Source organism: Drosophila novamexicana, unplaced genomic scaffold (genome assembly GCF_003285875.2).
Source record: "Drosophila novamexicana strain 15010-1031.04,08,12 unplaced genomic scaffold, DnovRS2.1 tig00000932-arrow-arrow-pilon, whole genome shotgun sequence".
Taxonomy (NCBI): Eukaryota; Metazoa; Arthropoda; class Insecta; order Diptera; family Drosophilidae; genus Drosophila; species Drosophila novamexicana.
The window spans coordinates 82,791-106,135 of NW_020824832.1; the positions used below are offsets into that span (position 1 = coordinate 82,791).

The 23,345-nt window shown below is 37.8% G+C and overlaps 1 protein-coding gene and 3 long non-coding RNA genes across 4 annotated transcripts in view; 2 read left to right on the top strand and 2 right to left on the bottom strand.

Annotated features, from left to right (window-relative positions):
• The window catches only part of LOC115765157, a 157,032-nt gene that overhangs the window by 46,573 nt on the left and 87,114 nt on the right, over positions 1-23,345 (top strand). The window contains exon 5 of the mRNA XM_030708570.1: positions 18-233. Within this exon, the coding sequence (XP_030564430.1) occupies positions 18-233 (216 nt within the window). The remainder of the gene's footprint in view (positions 1-17; positions 234-23,345) is intronic.
• Positions 2,917-3,304, bottom strand: LOC115765159. The gene is made up of 2 exons (XR_004018098.1): positions 3,048-3,304; positions 2,917-2,972 (listed from the first exon to the last, which is right to left on the bottom strand). It is a non-coding gene; the product is annotated as an uncharacterized LOC115765159 (long non-coding RNA).
• On the bottom strand, positions 7,573-7,960 carry LOC115765160. The gene is made up of 2 exons (XR_004018099.1): positions 7,704-7,960; positions 7,573-7,628 (listed from the first exon to the last, which is right to left on the bottom strand). It is a non-coding gene; the product is annotated as an uncharacterized LOC115765160 (long non-coding RNA).
• LOC115765158 lies at positions 10,913-11,659 on the top strand. The gene is made up of 2 exons (XR_004018097.1): positions 10,913-11,528; positions 11,604-11,659. It is a non-coding gene; the product is annotated as an uncharacterized LOC115765158 (long non-coding RNA).

Here is a 23,345-nt window from a genome sequence, read left to right on the forward strand (position 1 = left end):
TTTTTCTAACAATGCAGGAAATCACCTAAGTCGAGGTTTGCCCACTTAGAGACTTCCGTAGATATCTTGTTAGCAGAAGCGGACAGTTCCGTGTGTCCATGCGATGAATCAACTACAAATGCCCTACAAGATCCTACTGCGCTTACGCCCGATAAAGTTGATATAACAGTTATACCTCTATCTTCATGCGCGAGTGGGGTTAATGCCAAAGAAGTGTTAATACCCCATACCAGGTAACAATTTTACTTAATAATTAGTACATTTACCTATTGACTCACTTTTAAAGTCGCAATCCGGAAGTCTGTGAAGTAAGCAAACACATGCAAAGCAACTTGCCCGTACCAGAACACTGTAAACAGAAAGGAGGCGGGCATAAGGTATCAAATGTTTAATTTAGCTGAGCAACGTCGTGTCTCTGTTTCTTTAACGCAAAGGTATCCCACCATATCTATATCCTCCATAATATTTTTAAGCCCTACGACTGAATATCGAACTCGGCGATTTTAGGAATGAGACATGATTTATTTTTTCCTAAATAAGCTGTGCTTACAGTGCTGTAGTCAGGAGTGTCCGACCAGGAGATTCCACGAAACTTCTTCTACAAAACACCACATGTAGCTTGCGTTACGCGCTCGTTTCTTTAACTTTACACATTAAACAAGTAAGAGGTTCTATTCGGGAGCTCCCGACTAGGGGATACCCTGAACCCTCTTCTTCCAACATCAAATGCATATATATATTCTATTTTAGAAGCTTTATGTCAAGTTTGGTGACTCTAGCTGTTATTATTTACCAAAATTGCCCAAAAAACAGGATATCGATATCGATTTTGATCGATTGCTTGGTAACGGAGTAAGTTATCGATTATCAGAAACAAACTCGATCTGTGCGGGCACTAGGAGCACCTGCATCTAAAATTTCAAGTCTCTAGCTCTTAAAGGTTCTGCGATCCTTGCGTTCATACGTACGGACAGACGGACAGACAGACCCTTATAATAACACATTTAAATCAATTTTTAATGTTTATAAACGTTTAATATCAATTAAACTTAAATACAAAAGTTGTTTGGGCTTAACGTGCACTAAGGCTCAAACAAATTTACACAAAGATTCTGTCAAAATACTTATGTCTCGCAAAAATTTGTGTCCCCGTATATTCTTATCAGCAGAAAGAGAATGCAAAAGGTAAATAATATAAAATTTGCCATGCATAAAGCTAAAAATAGACCGTTATTAACGATACTAAGCTAAGCTAGGCTTAATAGTCAGAAAAAGGTTTCGTTAAAATATTTATGCCGATTAGTGTAGGTTGTATGTTACAATATTATATATTATAATTATATTTGGCGCCCAACTTAGTTCCAGGAAGCAGCCATTCTGACTGGCCCCATCTGATAACTCTTTTCATTTGACAACAATACCTAACAAGACACAGTTTGATTGATTTCGTCACTACCCATTGTTCTGTTATTTGCAGTAAATTCTTTTTGGATCAGCTACATCTTTTAATTGGCGTAACTGCCAAGACTTATTATAGCAAACAACAACTGTGTTTTGTTAAGATTAACTGGATGCGTTTTAACTTAAATTGGTTATACTTAAGTTCGCGATCTACATTTACAAACCCATTTTATTCCATGTATGATTGTTTCTTAATGTGTTGCGGCCATCCCGCATACTTCTACACTGACCAAATATATCCTTCTGTTTACCTATGGAGTACGCGCCACTTCCTCATTAAGTCGTTACCTAGGCAACGGCTATGCCTTTCCTCCTTACTGAATTTGTGCATATGCCTTTTTGATCTCCTACTTGGTCACATAATATAATTGTAAACCGGATCTCAATCTAACCATTGCCTTTTGTTGAGAAAGGAAAGAAGATATTAGTAATTGCAGCAGTCAAGTGCGCTTGGTGTAGAGCTGATACTTCCCGCTTAATTATTAAATTTGAGTTTTCTCATTCCCATACTTTTTTCTTTAGACAAGTTGATCGGCTATAAAGCTGATGCAAATAGTTATCTTTTATGAAAACGACTAGATTTTTATGGAATATTGTTTTTTATTTTCGTTCTATTTATCGATTTTATATTTTTATTGCGAAAACCTAGCTTCTGCTTCGCTTAAAAAAGAACAGTTACCTTCCAACGATTGAGTTTTCTACGCAATTGGTAGCTACCAGTTTTGCGCACACATTCCATCGTGTGTGCTATAACACTAAAGTGGGCAAGAAAAATATTTTTCCTGTTCGCAAAACACAAACGCCTAGAGGAACGCGAAGTTAAGGACCTCCTCCAATTTCTATCAAACAACGCTACTATTCGGTATTGCTCATGATTAAGAAACTTATGTTAGAAGAACTTTCCATTGGCGTTATTGATTAATCTGAGAGTTCTTGGTATACTTCAGTGGTGCTCGTTTGTAAGCCAGACAAGGTTCGTCTCTATATCGATTGTAGAAAAGTTAACGAGGTTTCTCGAAAGGCTGCTTATCCACAAATAAATGAAATTCTTAGTCGTCTTCTCAAACCCGATTATATTAAAAGTCTCTACTTATTTGCCTATTTTCAAATACCCTTATAGCCTAGTTCTAGTGACAAAACAGCATTTACAGTACCAGATAGACCTCTTTACCAATATATGGTGATGCTATTTGGGATGTCTAACACCCGAATTGATGGATAGAATAATTCCTGATTATTTGAGAAACGAAGTGTTACAACCGTCATCTGGCCGTGTGAACTGCATTGGCTTGCAAAATAAAGGATGCCGGGTTAACTATTAACGTCGAAAAAAGCAAGTTTTGTCAAAAAGAAGTTAATTATTGATGGCTCTGGCGACCTTTCCATATTTCAATATTTATTTGTTGGCTGGCTCGAGGTCCGTGTTTGTTAAAACAAACAATGAAAACAATTTTATTTTAATTTTCTTCCGATATATTTCGGTTGCACATCGGCAAACCGTCTTCAGGGCACTAACACCAAGATACAAAAAACAATTAACAATTATAATACAATAAATTAAACATTATTTCGAACATTTTACATACATTATTTTACACGTCTGCGCTTTTTGACGTGGAGATTGTTACTGAGGTTGTTTGGCTGTTTAAGAGGTGTCTGTACAAGTGAGCGCAATTTTCTGTGTCTGTCTTGTAGTTTAGTCGTTTGTTGGTTGGTGTGTTAATTATGTGTAGCATTTCCAATGTGTGTCGCTTGTTATAGTGTTGTTCTTGTTGTAAGATTGTTGTTTCATCAAAATTTGGTGTGTGGTTGCTTTTTATACAATGGGTCATAAGTGCTGTTTTCTGTATATCATTTTGATGTCTTAGTTTGAAGTCCGATTTATGTTGACTAATCCTTGTTTTTAGCTTCGATTTTGTTGTACCTATGTAGACACTATTGCACTTGTTGTTGTTTTCCCCGCCACATGGTATTTGGTAAACGACGTTGCTTTTGTCGATCATCGGGATTTTCGACTTTATCTTGTTGAAGAATTTTTGTAATGTATTCGTCGGTTTGTGTGCTACTTTTATATCTTGTTTGTTATAACAGTCTGAGTTTGTGAGGCGTTCTGATAGTCGTGGTACATATATTAGTGATTTGTATATTTTAGCAGGTTCTGTTGGCTTTTTTCTTTCGATTTGTCGTCTTTTTAATAATGTTTTGATTATATTTGGGGGGAAGTCATTTTTGGTCAAGAGTTTTTTGATTTCATGTTCAATTTCTTTGTGGTATATTGTGTCCGATATTTTCATCATTCTATTCATACAGCCTAGTGCTGTATTGATTATCATACTCTTTGGGTGGTTTGAATTGAAGTTGAGTATTCGTCCGGAGGCTATGGGTTTCCTATACCACTTTATTTTGAGTGTGTTGTCCATTCTGCTTACAATAGAGTCTAAAAATGGTAATTTCCCGTCCTTTTCTAATTCCATTGTAAATTTTATCTGTTTGTGGAAGGAATTCAATTCTTTTAGAATATTTTCCACGTCTATTTTGTTCGTTATGGCAAAAAGGTCATCTACATATTTGGTCAAGAGTCTTGGTTTTATTTTTAATTTATCTGTAATCTTGTCCAACAGTTCCTCCATTAATATATCTGCGATTACTGGGGAAGCCGGTGATCCCATTGGCATTCCCTTAAGTTGTGTGTATATTTTGTCTTCGTATTTGAAATATCTGTTTTCCTGTATGCAAAATCTAACTATGTCCATAAATAGTTGTTTCGGTATATTCGTGTGCTCTTCTAATTTGGTCCATTTTTGTCTTATTGTGTCAAGTGCTAATTCTATTGGTATGCTGGGAAATAAGGATACTACGTCAAAAGATACTAATGTTTCCTCTTCTCTAATCTGGGAGTTGTTGACTCTGTCTTTAAAATCTACCGCGTTCTTGATGTTGTACCTAGAGTCCATTGTCCAACTAACACTGGTAAAATTAACTAAACTTAAATCTAGTTTAAAATTTTTGTTAAAATGTAGAAAATCAAATTTAATACCTAACTTTATCAAAAACTTGACACAGCATTTGACCATACTGACCACTGACAATAAAACCCACCCTGACATAACAAGAACATTGACTAGACACACACATTTTTACCATACCAAAATATTAAACTTACTTATAAAACACAAACACAACCTATTACAAGAACAAACAAAACATATGGAAAAAGCAAAAACAAACATAGAACAACTGATGACCACAGATGACGCAAAAGCGTTTTTTGAGAGCGAGAGAAATATAGAAAACAAAATAACAACAACACTCAAGAAAAGACAAGAAACGAAACACGATAAGTTACGAGATCAACGGAACCTAGCCTTAGCGGACAACAACACTCAAAGAGAGTGGTTTGTAAACAAAAAAAAAATAGAATTCCCGCCAAACGTCGTAGCGTTACTCGCAAAAGGGCCGAAGTTCGCTCTCCCAATCAGCAAGAGAGATTTTCCTCTCTTGAAATACATCGCAGACGGTGAGGAGCTAGTGCAAACAATAAAAGAAAAGGAAACACAAGAGTCGGCGCGCACAAAATTCTCTTTGTTAGTCAAGAGCATAAAACCAAGAACAACCAAAACAGTAGGGATCGAGCAATACTGGACACAGTGGAACATACACGAAAATTACTGAAAGAAAATATAAATATTAAAATTCTATCGTCGGATAAGGGCAACAAAACCGTAGCAATGGATGAGGATGAATATAAAAATAAAATGACAAATATTTTAGACGACTTATGCGCGTATAGAACACTGAGACTGGATCCGACATCAAGACTACAGACAAAGAATAACACCTTCGTAGCACAATTATTCAAGATGGGTCTTATTTCAAAGGACGAAAGAAATAAGATGACTACAACAACAGCGGTACCTCCGAGGATATATGGACTACCAAAAATACACAAGGAAGGAACACCACTGAGACCAATATGTTCTTCCATCGGATCTCCATCTTACGGGCTGTGCAAATATATAATACAAATATTAAAAAATCTGACAATGGACTCTAGGTACAACATCAAGAACGCGGTAGATTTTAAAGACAGAGTCAACAACTCCCAGATTAGAGAAGAGGAAACATTAGTATCTTTTGACGTAGTATCCTTATTTCATACGTACGGACAGACGGACAGACAGACCCTTATAATAACACATTTAAATCAATTTTTAATGTTTATAAACGTTTAATATCAATTAAACTTAAATACAAAAGTTGTTTGGGCTTAACGTGCACTAAGGCTCAAACAAATTTACACAAAGATTCTGTCAAAATACTTATGTCTCGCAAAAATTTGTGTCCCCGTATATTCTTATCAGCAGAAAGAGAATGCAAAAGGTAAATAATATAAAATTTGCCATGCATAAAGCTAAAAATAGACCGTTATTAACGATACTAAGCTAAGCTAGGCTTAATAGTCAGAAAAAGGTTTCGTTAAAATATTTATGCCGATTAGTGTAGGTTGTATGTTACAATATTATATATTATAATTATATTTGGCGCCCAACTTAGTTCCAGGAAGCAGCCATTCTGACTGGCCCCATCTGATAACTCTTTTCATTTGACAACAATACCTAACAAGACACAGTTTGATTGATTTCGTCACTACCCATTGTTCTGTTATTTGCAGTAAATTCTTTTTGGATCAGCTACATCTTTTAATTGGCGTAACTGCCAAGACTTATTATAGCAAACAACAACTGTGTTTTGTTAAGATTAACTGGATGCGTTTTAACTTAAATTGGTTATACTTAAGTTCGCGATCTACATTTACAAACCCATTTTATTCCATGTATGATTGTTTCTTAATGTGTTGCGGCCATCCCGCATACTTCTACACTGACCAAATATATCCTTCTGTTTACCTATGGAGTACGCGCCACTTCCTCATTAAGTCGTTACCTAGGCAACGGCTATGCCTTTCCTCCTTACTGAATTTGTGCATATGCCTTTTTGATCTCCTACTTGGTCACATAATATAATTGTAAACCGGATCTCAATCTAACCATTGCCTTTTGTTGAGAAAGGAAAGAAGATATTAGTAATTGCAGCAGTCAAGTGCGCTTGGTGTAGAGCTGATACTTCCCGCTTAATTATTAAATTTGAGTTTTCTCATTCCCATACTTTTTTCTTTAGACAAGTTGATCGGCTATAAAGCTGATGCAAATAGTTATCTTTTATGAAAACGACTAGATTTTTATGGAATATTGTTTTTTATTTTCGTTCTATTTATCGATTTTATATTTTTATTGCGAAAACCTAGCTTCTGCTTCGCTTAAAAAAGAACAGTTACCTTCCAACGATTGAGTTTTCTACGCAATTGGTAGCTACCAGTTTTGCGCACACATTCCATCGTGTGTGCTATAACACTAAAGTGGGCAAGAAAAATATTTTTCCTGTTCGCAAAACACAAACGCCTAGAGGAACGCGAAGTTAAGGACCTCCTCCAATTTCTATCAAACAACGCTACTATTCGGTATTGCTCATGATTAAGAAACTTATGTTAGAAGAACTTTCCATTGGCGTTATTGATTAATCTGAGAGTTCTTGGTATACTTCAGTGGTGCTCGTTTGTAAGCCAGACAAGGTTCGTCTCTATATCGATTGTAGAAAAGTTAACGAGGTTTCTCGAAAGGCTGCTTATCCACAAATAAATGAAATTCTTAGTCGTCTTCTCAAACCCGATTATATTAAAAGTCTCTACTTATTTGCCTATTTTCAAATACCCTTATAGCCTAGTTCTAGTGACAAAACAGCATTTACAGTACCAGATAGACCTCTTTACCAATATATGGTGATGCTATTTGGGATGTCTAACACCCGAATTGATGGATAGAATAATTCCTGATTATTTGAGAAACGAAGTGTTACAACCGTCATCTGGCCGTGTGAACTGCATTGGCTTGCAAAATAAAGGATGCCGGGTTAACTATTAACGTCGAAAAAAGCAAGTTTTGTCAAAAAGAAGTTAATTATTGATGGCTCTGGCGACCTTTCCATATTTCAATATTTATTTGTTGGCTGGCTCGAGGTCCGTGTTTGTTAAAACAAACAATGAAAACAATTTTATTTTAATTTTCTTCCGATATATTTCGGTTGCACATCGGCAAACCGTCTTCAGGGCACTAACACCAAGATACAAAAAACAATTAACAATTATAATACAATAAATTAAACATTATTTCGAACATTTTACATACATTATTTTACACGTCTGCGCTTTTTGACGTGGAGATTGTTACTGAGGTTGTTTGGCTGTTTAAGAGGTGTCTGTACAAGTGAGCGCAATTTTCTGTGTCTGTCTTGTAGTTTAGTCGTTTGTTGGTTGGTGTGTTAATTATGTGTAGCATTTCCAATGTGTGTCGCTTGTTATAGTGTTGTTCTTGTTGTAAGATTGTTGTTTCATCAAAATTTGGTGTGTGGTTGCTTTTTATACAATGGGTCATAAGTGCTGTTTTCTGTATATCATTTTGATGTCTTAGTTTGAAGTCCGATTTATGTTGACTAATCCTTGTTTTTAGCTTCGATTTTGTTGTACCTATGTAGACACTATTGCACTTGTTGTTGTTTTCCCCGCCACATGGTATTTGGTAAACGACGTTGCTTTTGTCGATCATCGGGATTTTCGACTTTATCTTGTTGAAGAATTTTTGTAATGTATTCGTCGGTTTGTGTGCTACTTTTATATCTTGTTTGTTATAACAGTCTGAGTTTGTGAGGCGTTCTGATAGTCGTGGTACATATATTAGTGATTTGTATATTTTAGCAGGTTCTGTTGGCTTTTTTCTTTCGATTTGTCGTCTTTTTAATAATGTTTTGATTATATTTGGGGGGAAGTCATTTTTGGTCAAGAGTTTTTTGATTTCATGTTCAATTTCTTTGTGGTATATTGTGTCCGATATTTTCATCATTCTATTCATACAGCCTAGTGCTGTATTGATTATCATACTCTTTGGGTGGTTTGAATTGAAGTTGAGTATTCGTCCGGAGGCTATGGGTTTCCTATACCACTTTATTTTGAGTGTGTTGTCCATTCTGCTTACAATAGAGTCTAAAAATGGTAATTTCCCGTCCTTTTCTAATTCCATTGTAAATTTTATCTGTTTGTGGAAGGAATTCAATTCTTTTAGAATATTTTCCACGTCTATTTTGTTCGTTATGGCAAAAAGGTCATCTACATATTTGGTCAAGAGTCTTGGTTTTATTTTTAATTTATCTGTAATCTTGTCCAACAGTTCCTCCATTAATATATCTGCGATTACTGGGGAAGCCGGTGATCCCATTGGCATTCCCTTAAGTTGTGTGTATATTTTGTCTTCGTATTTGAAATATCTGTTTTCCTGTATGCAAAATCTAACTATGTCCATAAATAGTTGTTTCGGTATATTCGTGTGCTCTTCTAATTTGGTCCATTTTTGTCTTATTGTGTCAAGTGCTAATTCTATTGGTATGCTGGGAAATAAGGATACTACGTCAAAAGATACTAATGTTTCCTCTTCTCTAATCTGGGAGTTGTTGACTCTGTCTTTAAAATCTACCGCGTTCTTGATGTTGTACCTAGAGTCCATTGTCCAACTAACACTGGTAAAATTAACTAAACTTAAATCTAGTTTAAAATTTTTGTTAAAATGTAGAAAATCAAATTTAATACCTAACTTTATCAAAAACTTGACACAGCATTTGACCATACTGACCACTGACAATAAAACCCACCCTGACATAACAAGAACATTGACTAGACACACACATTTTTACCATACCAAAATATTAAACTTACTTATAAAACACAAACACAACCTATTACAAGAACAAACAAAACATATGGAAAAAGCAAAAACAAACATAGAACAACTGATGACCACAGATGACGCAAAAGCGTTTTTTGAGAGCGAGAGAAATATAGAAAACAAAATAACAACAACACTCAAGAAAAGACAAGAAACGAAACACGGTAAGTTACGAGATCAACGGAACCTAGCCTTAGCGGACAACAACACTCAAAGAGAGTGGTTTGTAAACAAAAAAAAAATAGAATTCCCGCCAAACGTCGTAGCGTTACTCGCAAAAGGGCCGAAGTTCGCTCTCCCAATCAGCAAGAGAGATTTTCCTCTCTTGAAATACATCGCAGACGGTGAGGAGCTAGTGCAAACAATAAAAGAAAAGGAAACACAAGAGTCGGCGCGCACAAAATTCTCTTTGTTAGTCAAGAGCATAAAACCAAGAACAACCAAAACAGTAGGGATCGAGCAATACTGGACACAGTGGAACATACACGAAAATTACTGAAAGAAAATATAAATATTAAAATTCTATCGTCGGATAAGGGCAACAAAACCGTAGCAATGGATGAGGATGAATATAAAAATAAAATGACAAATATTTTAGACGACTTATGCGCGTATAGAACACTGAGACTGGATCCGACATCAAGACTACAGACAAAGAATAACACCTTCGTAGCACAATTATTCAAGATGGGTCTTATTTCAAAGGACGAAAGAAATAAGATGACTACAACAACAGCGGTACCTCCGAGGATATATGGACTACCAAAAATACACAAGGAAGGAACACCACTGAGACCAATATGTTCTTCCATCGGATCTCCATCTTACGGGCTGTGCAAATATATAATACAAATATTAAAAAATCTGACAATGGACTCTAGGTACAACATCAAGAACGCGGTAGATTTTAAAGACAGAGTCAACAACTCCCAGATTAGAGAAGAGGAAACATTAGTATCTTTTGACGTAGTATCCTTATTTCCCAGCATACCAATAGAATTAGCACTTGACACAATAAGACAAAAATGGACCAAATTAGAAGAGCACACGAATATACCGAAACAACTATTTATGGACATAGTTAGATTTTGCATACAGGAAAACAGATATTTCAAATACGAAGACAAAATATACACACAACTTAAGGGAATGCCAATGGGATCACCGGCTTCCCCAGTAATCGAGGATATATTAATGGAGGAACTGTTGGACAAGATTACAGATAAATTAAAAATAAAACCAAGACTCTTGACCAAATATGTAGATGACCTTTTTGCCATAACGAACAAAATAGACGTGGAAAATATTCTAAAAGAATTGAATTCCTTCCACAAACAGATAAAATTTACAATGGAATTAGAAAAGGACGGGAAATTACCATTTTTAGACTCTATTGTAAGCAGAATGGACAACACACTCAAAATAAAGTGGTATAGGAAACCCATAGCCTCCGGACGAATACTCAACTTCAATTCAAACCACCCAAAGAGTATGATAATCAATACAGCACTAGGCTGTATGAATAGAATGATGAAAATATCGGACACAATATACCACAAAGAAATTGAACATGAAATCAAAAAACTCTTGACCAAAAATGACTTCCCCCCAAATATAATCAAAACATTATTAAAAAGACGACAAATCGAAAGAAAAAAGCCAACAGAACCTGCTAAAATATACAAATCACTAATATATGTACCACGACTATCAGAACGCCTCACAAACTCAGACTGTTATAACAAACAAGATATAAAAGTAGCACACAAACCGACGAATACATTACAAAAATTCTTCAACAAGATAAAGTCGAAAATCCCGATGATCGACAAAAGCAACGTCGTTTACCAAATACCATGTGGCGGGGAAAACAACAACAAGTGCAATAGTGTCTACATAGGTACAACAAAATCGAAGCTAAAAACAAGGATTAGTCAACATAAATCGGACTTCAAACTAAGACATCAAAATAATATACAGAAAACAGCACTTATGACCCATTGTATAAAAAGCAACCACACACCAAATTTTGATGAAACAACAATCTTACAACAAGAACAACACTATAACAAGCGACACACATTGGAAATGCTACACATAATTAACACACCAACCAACAAACGACTAAACTACAAGACAGACACAGAAAATTGCGCTCACTTGTACAGACACCTCTTAAACAGCCAAACAACCTCAGTAACAATCTCCACGTCAAAAAGCGCAGACGTGTAAAATAATGTATGTAAAATGTTCGAAATAATGTTTAATTTATTGTATTATAATTGTTAATTGTTTTTTGTATCTTGGTGTTAGTGCCCTGAAGACGGTTTGCCGATGTGCAACCGAAATATATCGGAAGAAAATTAAAATAAAATTGTTTTCATTGTTTGTTTTAACAAACACGGACCTCGAGCCAGCCAACAAATAAATATTGAAGTAAATTATATTGGTCATGTCGTTGGTCAGGGCATAATTCGGATGAATGCTGATAAAATAACTGACAAGCAGCTAAAATTTCGGAGCATCTCGCTTAAACAATTGCGTCGCTTTCTCCGCATGGCTGGGTGGTACCACAAGTTCATTCGAAATGACGCTTCCATAGTTTCATCATTGACTGATGCCTTGACGACTCGACAAAAGTTTAAATGATCAGAAGCGGCAAAACAAGCTTTCCAGGCGCTTAAAACTGAAATGTGTAAAGCATACACCGAATTTTGAGGCTCCATATTTCATATTTCTTGATGCAAGTCACACTTGCTTTGGTGGTGTTCTCGTCCAAATGGATGATGCAGGTGACGAGGTCCCCGTAGCAATTATGTCCCGTAAGTTGAATAAGTGCCTATTTAATAATTCAGTTACGGAGAAAGAATGCCTAGCTGCAATTTTAAGTATCCGCAAGCTTTGAGCTTACGTGGACGGCCATCCATTTACTGAAGTTACTGACCACGCATCCCCTTAATAGCTCATGGGTCAAGCGGATCTGAGTAGTCATTTATCTCGATGGACTTTCAGGTTCCAAGGATATACATTTTCTTTTAACATAGGAAGGGCAGTAAAAATATGGTACCAGATGCTTTATCCCGTACTCTTACGGAGGGTTTATCGGCTCTAGATGTGGATGAATTTGTTGATATGCACTCTCTATATTTAAAATCCCAGGATTATGAATTGTAGAAGTGTAAAGTTTTACAGAATCAGACTTAAATACCGGATATCAAAGTTGTCGACAGCTTTATTTATCGAAGTTCCGAACATGCTTGAGGAGACAGAGTTGCCAATGACATGGTTGGGAAATTATGGATACCCAAATAATTGGTTCCCAATGCCTTTAATTTGGCTCACGATAATCTCTTAGACACTAGAGAGACTAAGAATATATGATTACTGGCCAAAACTAGTTTCGGACTTTAAAGAGTAATCAATAAATAATCGAATCGTGTTCTTAGACCACCTATGGGAAAAAGTGGAGCGACTCAGCGCTTCTTCCAAAAATTATATGTTGATTACTTTGGACCGTCTCCCCGTTCTAAGGCTGGTCATATTGACATATTTATTGTAACTCGATCATTTTACAAACTGACCGCGAATGCTATTTGACCCTTTTTGCAACAAGAGTTGTTTCACTGCTTCTGTTCATTCATAGTCTGTGATCAGAGTATGATTAAAAATGGGTAAACTTTCAATAAATGACCGGACTTGAATTTGCTAGAAGATCGAACAGTGCAATTTAATAGAGATGATTCCTTTGATTTAATTAGAAATCAGGCTGTCAAAGTTACTCGAAATCCGTATGATCGAAATAAAACTCATACAAGAAGTTTTTCGAAGAAAATTACAACAAAGCAACTTCTCTCAGGGTTTCACTGCTAAACTAGTTCCTACTTACTTTTATCAAGGCTCGAATATCACGTAAGCTTGGTGATAGTTACTATGAGTTGGAGAAACTGCAAGGGCAGTTCGTGGGAAAATATCTTGCGAAAAACATTATACAATAACCGAATGGTACAAAATATTCGGTCCTAGCGTGAATCGCTCTTTGGTGGTGTCTGGAAAAAAAACCCAACGTCCGATCTTAGCGGTGGTATTTATAGTGGCGTTTGTAGCAAGAAATATTTGTTTAAATTTGACAGCCGAAAAGTAGGCAATGTAAACCTGCTAATGTAGATGGGACAACAGGCGACAGCTCAAGCTTAACATACATATAATTTTGGAAAAATAAAGAACATTGACAAACTCTATTGGTAACCCTGACGTGATCTAGAAACGAAGTATGATCAAACATTATCTTTTGCTTTTACAAGTGTACATACACACAAACAAGCACGCTCGGCTAGACTGCGCCTTATTGGCGCGCTCAGCAAAAGGACGCAACTAACACAAAAAAATTGAGTATGCACAAGTCTCACAACAATTTATGATCATTAAAACCAAAAAAATGTGATATTTATAGAGGAGTCCAATAACGCCTGCAATATGTTTGGTGTTTTAGATCAGATTCGAGAACTGCAGCGGCAAATTGTTGCTCTGCAAATTGGTACGTCTTCATGACAAACTGAAATGGCGGGTGTTCCTATTGCGACCTTAAAACGCCCTGCAATTTATCTGCCAAAGCTTACCTGCAACATCTATATGGCATCAACAACGACAATGACCGTCAATTTAAGTGCTGATTATACACTATAATCTTAATACAAATTGGTCTTGTTTATTTGGCGCCAAACGGCATTAAATAAATTAGCCCACACCGAGAGTTCTTAATAGCTGTTCGCAGCAGAACGCCCTCTGAATAATATTATATGTGAATTACAATATATCTTTACTTCTCAAATTACGATATTGAAGTCACATACTATTATTTTTAAACTCATCATTAGTCTAGGTAGGTAGGTCTAGGTAGTTATTGTTAAAAAGTCCGAGAAGTAAATCACGCATTACAAGCAGTATAAAGCCTCCTTGGATTTTTATTAAAATTTATAAAACATAAAAGGGGCTCAAGTGGGGTGCAAACTAGCATCTCCTCAAAACAATAGCTTTGTCAAAGAAATTAACATCGCGAAACGTATTTACCGCGAGTTTCAGTCTCTTAAAAAAAAGTGATAAAAAACATTAACAATACAATATAGTTACCAAAAAACACTAAACAACAACAAAAACGAAATATAAAACCCAGCAATAGCTGAACAAATAAAAGGACAAAAATAAAAAATAATAAAACCCCAGCAATAGCTAAGCGAGCTAATCAACAAAACAAATCTGGACAAATGCATCGGCTACCAGACCTTGAGGGCCCAGCTACTTTAAGCAAACATGTAAGTGAGATGCTTATTATTCTTCTTCAATATTCAAAACGATAAAGAAATTTAAGACTTTACGAACATTTTAACAAAGCTGTCTTTGGTAAGAAAATCTATCAAAATTAAAAAACAAATAAAAAAAATTCCAGCTAAATAAATACTTATTTGTTTTACTTATGATTAAAACATTTAGCTTGATCACTAGGCTTTCTGATTCATTCATTAGCTTCTTATTATTAGCTTATTCCTACTTATAAAGAATACAGATCAGCAAACAAAATGAACAGTGAGAAGGTAGCACAGTTAGAAATGCAAACGAACCGAAAAACAAGCGCAAAGTTTGATCAACAGATAGCTATCCATAATAGCAATATCAGGGCTCAAAACAGCGCTTTTAGTCTCAAAAGCCACAGGGGCGTGGCCCCGAACCACGCCTTAGGCAGCCCACACAAGACTACAGAGGAAAACAAAATTATGGGGGCCAATCTATGAGGACCCAACAAAACCTTAACCATTTGCCCCAAGAAGAGGGTAACGAGGGTTACGAGTCGCATTCACAGCACGTAGCAGAGGCAGTCGAAGTTTACCTGTCAAGAACGGAAAGCTGTAATATTTTAGTGGAAGGTCCCTGCTCCCGTTTATAAGACGCACGGTTGCAGGGCGAACAATCAGACTCCTGATTACGTATATTACATAAAACCCCTTCCCGAGCCGGCGCATTGGAAGCCAGTCAATAGCCCATTCCAAGTCAAATCAATCCGCGGGCATACAAAAATTGAACAGCAATGACTCATTGACCTCTTCAGTGTAAAATCATACTTTTTCATGTTAGAATCATTAAAAGATTTCGATGGCATAATCAGCCTTGATCTGTTAAAACAGTTTAACGCTCAAAAAGATTTGACTAACAACATTATAAAACACAGAAAAAATTGAGTCTCCAACATGCAAACAAGTGAACCATTTCCAAATTAGTGACGCGGATGTTCCCGCCGCGGTCAGACCCACTTTCAATCATATGATTGACCGAATGGCTAACGCCTTCGCAGACATTAATCTCTGCCCTATAATATAAACACTATATCCCAAGTTAAACACATATCTAATGGGCGTGTCTGAATTTGTCAACGCAGAAGTAAAACAACTACTGGCGAATGGCATAATAAGACCCTCAGAGTCACCATATAACAACCCAATATGGGTCGTCGACAAAATAGGGTTGACAAGTTGGCCCACAAAAAAATCGACTGTTAATTGATTTTCGGAAATTAAAACAAGAAACGACCGACGATAAATACCCTATCCCAACAACTTCGGTTATATTGTTAAATATGGGTGAGGCCCAGTATTTCACAATACTGGACCTCAAATCGGGCTTCCACCAAGTAGAATTGGCGGAAAGGGACAGAGAAAAGACCGCATTCCCTATAAACAACGGGAAGTATGGGTTTTGCAGGCTCCCATTTGGATTAAAAAATGCCCCTAGCATCTTACAGAGGGCAATAGATGACGTCCTCAGGGACCAGATTGGGTAAACTTGTTACGTCTATGTAGATGAAGTAACAATTGCCTCCCCTAATAAGGCAGACCACATCAAGCACATTGAGTGGGTCTTGAAAAGCCTTAAGGACGCCGGCATGAGGATTTCCAAAGAAAAGTCCATATTCTTCAAAAAGAGTGTGGAATATTTGGGATTAACCGTATGCAAAGGTAGAACCCACCAATCGGCCGACAAAATTCAGGCCATAAAGGATTTCCAGCCACCAAAAACATTGTTTGCCTTAGATCACTTCTAGGGTTAGCAAGTTATAATGCTTTATGGCGGGATTAGCCAACATCGCAAGACCCCTAACAGAGATTTTGAGGCAAAATTGGAAAAATAAACGCGAACGGGAGGATGTGATGTTATCACATCCCGATTTTAAAAAGCCATTTGATCTAACGACCGACGCGTCAGGCCAAGTGCTCGGCAGTCACCCTATAACAATGATCTCAATGAGATAAGCTTTGCCACAAATGCACGAGAACTACTGGCCATTGTGTGGGCACTGAAAAATCTCAGAAATTACTGGTGTGGAGTTAAAAATCGGAACATCTATACAGATCACCAGCCGTTGACTTTTGCCGTAACGGATAAAAATCCGTACGTTAAGATAAAACGCTGGAAAACCTCTGTTGACGAACATAACGCAAACATAATCTATAAACCAGGCAAAGAAACCCTCGTGGCAGACGCCCTCTATCGCCAAAATATCAACGCCTTGGAGGATTCAGCAGATTCCTATGCTGCTACAATCCACAGCAAAGATAGCCCTATTACTCAGCACAAGACATATATCTTATTTAAGACAAAAACTCGACATGTCATACAGTTTTCCGATCGGAGCACACTGATACAACAGAACAGAGAGAAATATCTATAGCTGAGCATAATCGCGCCCATCGCGCGGCTCAAGAAAATGCCCAACAAATAATTAGGCACTATATTTTTCCAACAATTGGCCGTTTAACAACAGAAGTAACCGCAAACTGCCGAGCGTGCGCTATGAGCAAACATAATCGGCACCCGATCAGACAAGATATAGGGAAGATACCATCATATGCCGGAAAAATGTCACATGTAGACGGATAAGAAATATTTTTTAGCCTGAATCGACAAATTTTTTAAATTTGCAACTGTTCAGCCTATTCGTTCACGCGCAATCGTCGACATTGTTACAATTGTTAAAACCAAAACGATTTACTGCGACAATGAAAAGTTCTTAGACTCAGAGACCATTATATCGAACAGTCGAACGTTTTCGAGGCACCTTGGGGGATATAAGTCGCTGTCTCAAAAATGCCAACCACGTTAAAGATACTGTTGACAGTACCCTTCTTGCAACAATAAAATACAATAGATCGATTCATTCGGTTACAAACAAAAAACCAACAGAAATTATCCACGCAAACCCTATAGATGTTGCAGAGCAGATAAAAGAGAAAATCACATCAGCACAAAAAAAATAGCTAGAACAACAAAATAAGAAAAGGGTCCAAAAAACATACGAAACGGGAGAGATAGTATGGGTAAAATCAAATAAGAGATTGGTTAATAAACTATCGCCCTTATTCACTGAAGCGACAGTGGACCTGGGTACGACGGTTCTTATAAAAGGGAGGGTGGTCCATAAGGACAGCCTTAAGTTAACTTTTGTCCAAGCGTTCAATACAAAACAAAAAAGGTTTTTTGAGTATTTTTTAATCAAAACATTTTAACTTTACTTTAGGTTAAGATATCTAGCACTGACAATGGCAACTATGACCGAAGCGACACTGAGACTCAACGACTCTTCACACGCGGACTACATAACTATAGTCGACGGAGATGTGACAATCTGAGACGAGTACAGATACATGGGACACACGACACTCTTGCCATCGTTTGAAATCTACATCGATGAGACATGGAAACTGATAGACAAACTACCGAAAGACCACATTAAACAGGTACTGAAAACTGACATTCAACACATAGCCACCCTAATAGCCACTCTGAATGTTCATCATTGGCAATCACGTAGTATAAATATGATAGGCAGTGCCCTTAAGGTAATTGCAGGAGCCCCAGATTTTGATGAATGGCAGCAGATTTAGCTCAAACAGGGTCAGTTAAAAGATGCAGAAAGTAGACAAATCGAGATCAACAATAAAGTCCAAATAAGACTAAATGAAGTTTCAAATCCACTTAATGCAATCCTAAGACCAGATGCTGAAGTTGAGCATTTTTATGCAACAATCTTGGCGAAGAACAGAATGGTAATCACAAATCTTGAAGACCTAATCCTGGACAGCATTGACATACGCGAATTGTTAAATGAACATCACAAATATTAGTATAACAGACCTTTTAGAAGTATCCAATATCAATGCGTTCTTTCTCAAGGGATTGGGTAAATGTAAGCATGTCTTCATTCGTACAGACCCAGTCAAGCATCCGCTGGAGCCCCCTATACGAGCCCTCATAAAGTTTTTCAACGCCAGGGCGACAGAGTCTACGAGCTGGAGATCAACGGCAAGAAATTTTCAGTTTCCATGGATCGACTTAAACCAGCATTTATGGCCAATGAGGACATCTAAGGGGAGTCGCGGCGAAGCGCACCTATGAAAAGGAATTTCGTGTACGTTTTTAAAATTTGTGGCGTAGTAACTAGAGAGGGAGTACTGTGTCGGCACTGTAAAACGCCATCTGTTGTTTGTAGCCTAACATAATGTATGATTAATATTAATTGACCCCCACGATTCTGGTGAAATAGAAAAGACAGCAAGCGACAGCTCAAGCTTAATATAATTTTTGGAATAATTATTCTAAATAATAGTTTTATTTGCGACAACAGTTATAATTGTGAAATAGTTCGTCTTCTGTTCTATGGTCGCTCTTCGCTTTGATTGGCATCCGTCTCTCTTCTTCTCGTGAATGGCAGCTTAATCATAGATAAATGTTATTCTGGCCTGTTTTCGCCATAAATAGCTTTTCTTAAGGCGATTGGAGCTGAGTTCTTACTTTTACATTCGGTCCGCCGTGGAAAAGGACTGACTCAAAGAATATTTGAAGTGCGCCAATTTACAATTGCTAATTTTACCTCTGAAGAAAATTGCTTTGTGTTCTGAAGTTAATTTTCAGCAGTTTCCTGTAGTGAGAGCGAGACAAAAAACACCGATGCCGTTATACCACACACATTATATGTATTAAGGGAATACCCTTGCTCTCCAAGCAAGCGAGCGAACATCGGACCCGAAAAAAAACGAAGTCGAGTTTGAGCCAGCCGTCAAACCGCATCATTTGCCTGATAAAATTAAGATAGGCTACGAAACTGTTCATGTCTGAGCGCACGACTCATTACCTCTATGATGCAGAAAATGTTTTCGTCTGGCACATCCAACAAAAAGATTTACACACTATAACACCCTCCAAATAAACATACAATCCTTATTCATTGACTGTAACAAAATATAAAACCAATCTATTATCACAATATGAAACCTATTGATTCTCTATGCTGAAATCTGGAATCTCTCACCACGTACTCAGAGACATGGTAACCTACGACTCCGACCTGAAATCAAACGAGGATTCACAAGAATATGCCAGTCAATCAGGATCAGACTGTACACTTAGAAAATACAATACAGGTAAAACTAATATTCTCACAAAACCCTTAAAAGCAAAAGATAAACAGAATCCAAACATAAACTTACGAATCACATAAAAAACATAAATATAAGCACTTAACAAACAGTAAATAGTTGCCTGAGCAAAAACATGCAATAGAGGGCGACTACGGTCCCTACGTGGCCCGCATAACTCTCCGTGGCCGCTTGCCTATCCGTGCCTCGTCTGAACCGCAGGCATTCCGGTACCGCACACTAACAAATACCGGGAGCTTTAAATGGCCGCACTTATGACCGTTCTATATGTATATCTCAGAAATAAAACGAATGGCTCACTCAACCTAACATTTTCACTGTAATAATTGAAATTTATATGGTTTTATATAAATTACAAGAAACCGAAAACTGTGGTTTCTAAAGTATTTAATACGGATTTGTATGCGCTTCTTGCTGGAAAGTTTCGTGCAATCCGAATACTGAACAACTCAAACTTCCTAAGGTTCAATTAAGCTACGGTGGCGAAGCGAGGCGAATTTTCTCCCAGAGCGAATGACAAATGCTTTATGGCGCTCTCGCTACGCCCTAAACCTAACTTACACTAGACTTCAATTTTTAATAAATCCATCATGAAGCGCTTGTGGGCTTCTTCACTGCAGCCACTCTAACGACGCTGTGATCTTCTGCACAGTCACTCTGCCGATCAGCCACTGATGGCGCGGCAGATTGTCTTCGACGACGACCACTAGCTCTCCCACGATGACGTTTGGCAGGCGATGGTACCACTTGGTCCGTGCTTGGAGTCCTAGCACGTTCTCCGTTGACCGTCGCCGACAGAACTGTTGTTTGAGCGACGAGCCAGCTCACCACCATTAGGGTAGACATATTACCTAGCATTAAGAATTCTTTCTTGAATTGCATAATGGAATGATTGCATAATCGAGTTGATCCTCCCATTTTCAGTTAGTCATTGGGTCAACTAAGTTCACAACAAGGTGACTGCTCGTAACCTATTGAAGAGAGCGAGCTATATATGATGATGACAGTTCCATGGATCTCAATGATGAATCGGAAGGATGCGCTATTTTTGGCAGGCTAAAGAGAGCCGAAATGTTCTCGTTGAATAGTAGACATTCATTGTCTTTTACTTTCTTAAGGCTGCCCAATGCTTTTAAATAAGTGTCCTCGTAATGTAAGCTCACGTTGTATATAACTTTCCAGTAGTCGTAGTTCCCTTTTTTTTTAAGTCAATGATATATTAGATATATTATTCCCAAAATATATAGAAATCAAAGAATACAGCATTTAGAAATATTCAGGAGTCTGCTGACAAGTACTTTTCTTCAACCTATCCAAATTTGGTCAACGCAAGCTCTTTATATTAGTTTAATAAGCCATGTCTGTTACCCAATATCGGGAAGAGCTCAGCAGCAGCGTGTAAACTTAAGCGCAAAAAAGGCTATGTGTGTATATTCAGCGAACAGTATACTTCGAAGACTATTGGTGTTTCCTTAATTCTCAATTAATTAATTTTCTAATAAAATCTCTAATCTGAATTATTTTCATTACCATTTAGTTCTCATGACAGTATGCGACATTGTTGGTGCAGACCAACCTGTTGATCGACATCCAATCATCCTTCCATGTTCATGCATACTCAGACTTCAAATCACTGTCTAATCACTTATGATAACGTATGCACACAATAAGCTATTGGAAAGCTTTGCCTGACAACCAGTTCTAAGCAGCCTTCGCTCGGTTCGTTGGGAGATAGGGATGTCGCCAGTAAGTTTTTTTTTACCAAAATGGTGTTTCTAGCGACAGCTAAGACTTGCATAACTTCTATATTAAGTTACCAGAAATTGTCATTGCTCCAACTCCACTATTTGGTCCATAGTTGATTCATGTCTATTTATTCTTCGGGAGTCGTTTTATCAATTTTTGTTGTTGTAATTGTAAACATAACAGTGTCCCGAAGGAAGTGTTTGGCTGCAGAGCTTTGGGGCGCTAGATCGCAGCGGATTAACGACCTGCCCAAAAATGGTGGTCCAAATACATATAGTTGTCCAATTTATATAATCTGTCACCCAAATCCAGTTGATAACTACTCGCTTTTTGCTTAATATGACACAGTCTGTATAGTGCAGTCGTGCCTACGCAAGCGCAATAGTCTGTTTTTGTTGTGATTTCGGCTTACCGTTACCTCTTATCAACAATAGCTGATCTTAGTGGTCGACAAAATCGCGTGAATGCTCGTGAATTACTCTCGTAACCTGCATAAGCAGCTTAAAAAATGTTTTTCGACCAAACATTGTGTGGCGTCTCACCACCTGGTGAGATGAATGATGGAGACGGGGTCCGCGGATGCGCCTGTGACAACATAGCAGCTAAGCAGAAGCCTGGTCAGCATGCTGATCCAGCGAAAAGTGGAATTCCACACTTAACGGCTTAAACAGGAGAGAACATATAGAGCCGTCATTAGGAATCTACATCACAGTACTCCTCTTGATTACATCCCAAATACCCTAAGCACGATTGGCCACTCGGTCCGCCACATAACAAATGCCAAAAATGGAGTTACAAGGCGCCCAGGGCAATGTGCCTTAGACCCAGCCAGCAACAAACAAGCTATCTTTGAGCTCAAAAGACTGTGCAATACAGTTATAGTCACATTCATCGTTACTGTCGTAAGTTATATCGATGCGCCAAATAACGAGGCAATCACAAATCCACAGATTACACGAAGCCCCGAGATGCTTCCGCCTCATGCGACCATTGTGGAGACAGCCATGCGGCTTCCAACAAGGGATGCAGAAACTACAAGGCCAACATACGTTGCTCATCAACATATTTTCAAATTAGGGGTGACTTCAATTCAAAAAACACATAGTGGCGTTCTAGGTTATGTAGCCCAAATGGGATTGTCTGCTATCTGGCATCCAAGCAAGGCATTTCACCACTCTTTCGCCCGGACATCCTACCTACTGGTCCACGGATATTCAGAAGGTGCCCGACGTTCTTGACTTTGCGATCACCTATGGTGTGAACTCAAATCAAGTCCAAGTGGATGAAGTGATTTACTATCCGATCACTGTGCAGTGGTGTTTCGAGTTAAGGTACCTGTAAACACCAGTAAGCGAAGCAACAAGCTGCTAACTAGGAGCTCTACTTTTGACAGGCTTAAGGTTATACTGGAGGAGAAATTGGATCCCATCATCAATTTGAATTCTGGTGAGGATATCGAGGAAACTATTGAAACTCTAAAACGCAGAATACATGAACCTGCACACTCTTGCACTCCTTCGCACTCTACCAGGTCAGCTCACACACAGAGACTGCGCAGAGATCATGCTCGTAATGCTTGCGACAAGGCAGCCCTTAACCGTGCATGCAATGTCCTGAAGTGTCTCCTACTAGAACTGCGTAACGAGATACTGTCTGACTATCTCCGCAAAGCTAAGCCTAATGAGCTAGAGCACAAGCTGTGAAACGCCACCAGATACCTCAGTGTAAAACCTGATACAGCACAAATACCGGTAAATACAACAACACAATTGCATACAACTGCACCGCCAGAATTTGCACATGAAACGGAATCGTGGCTGATATGGAA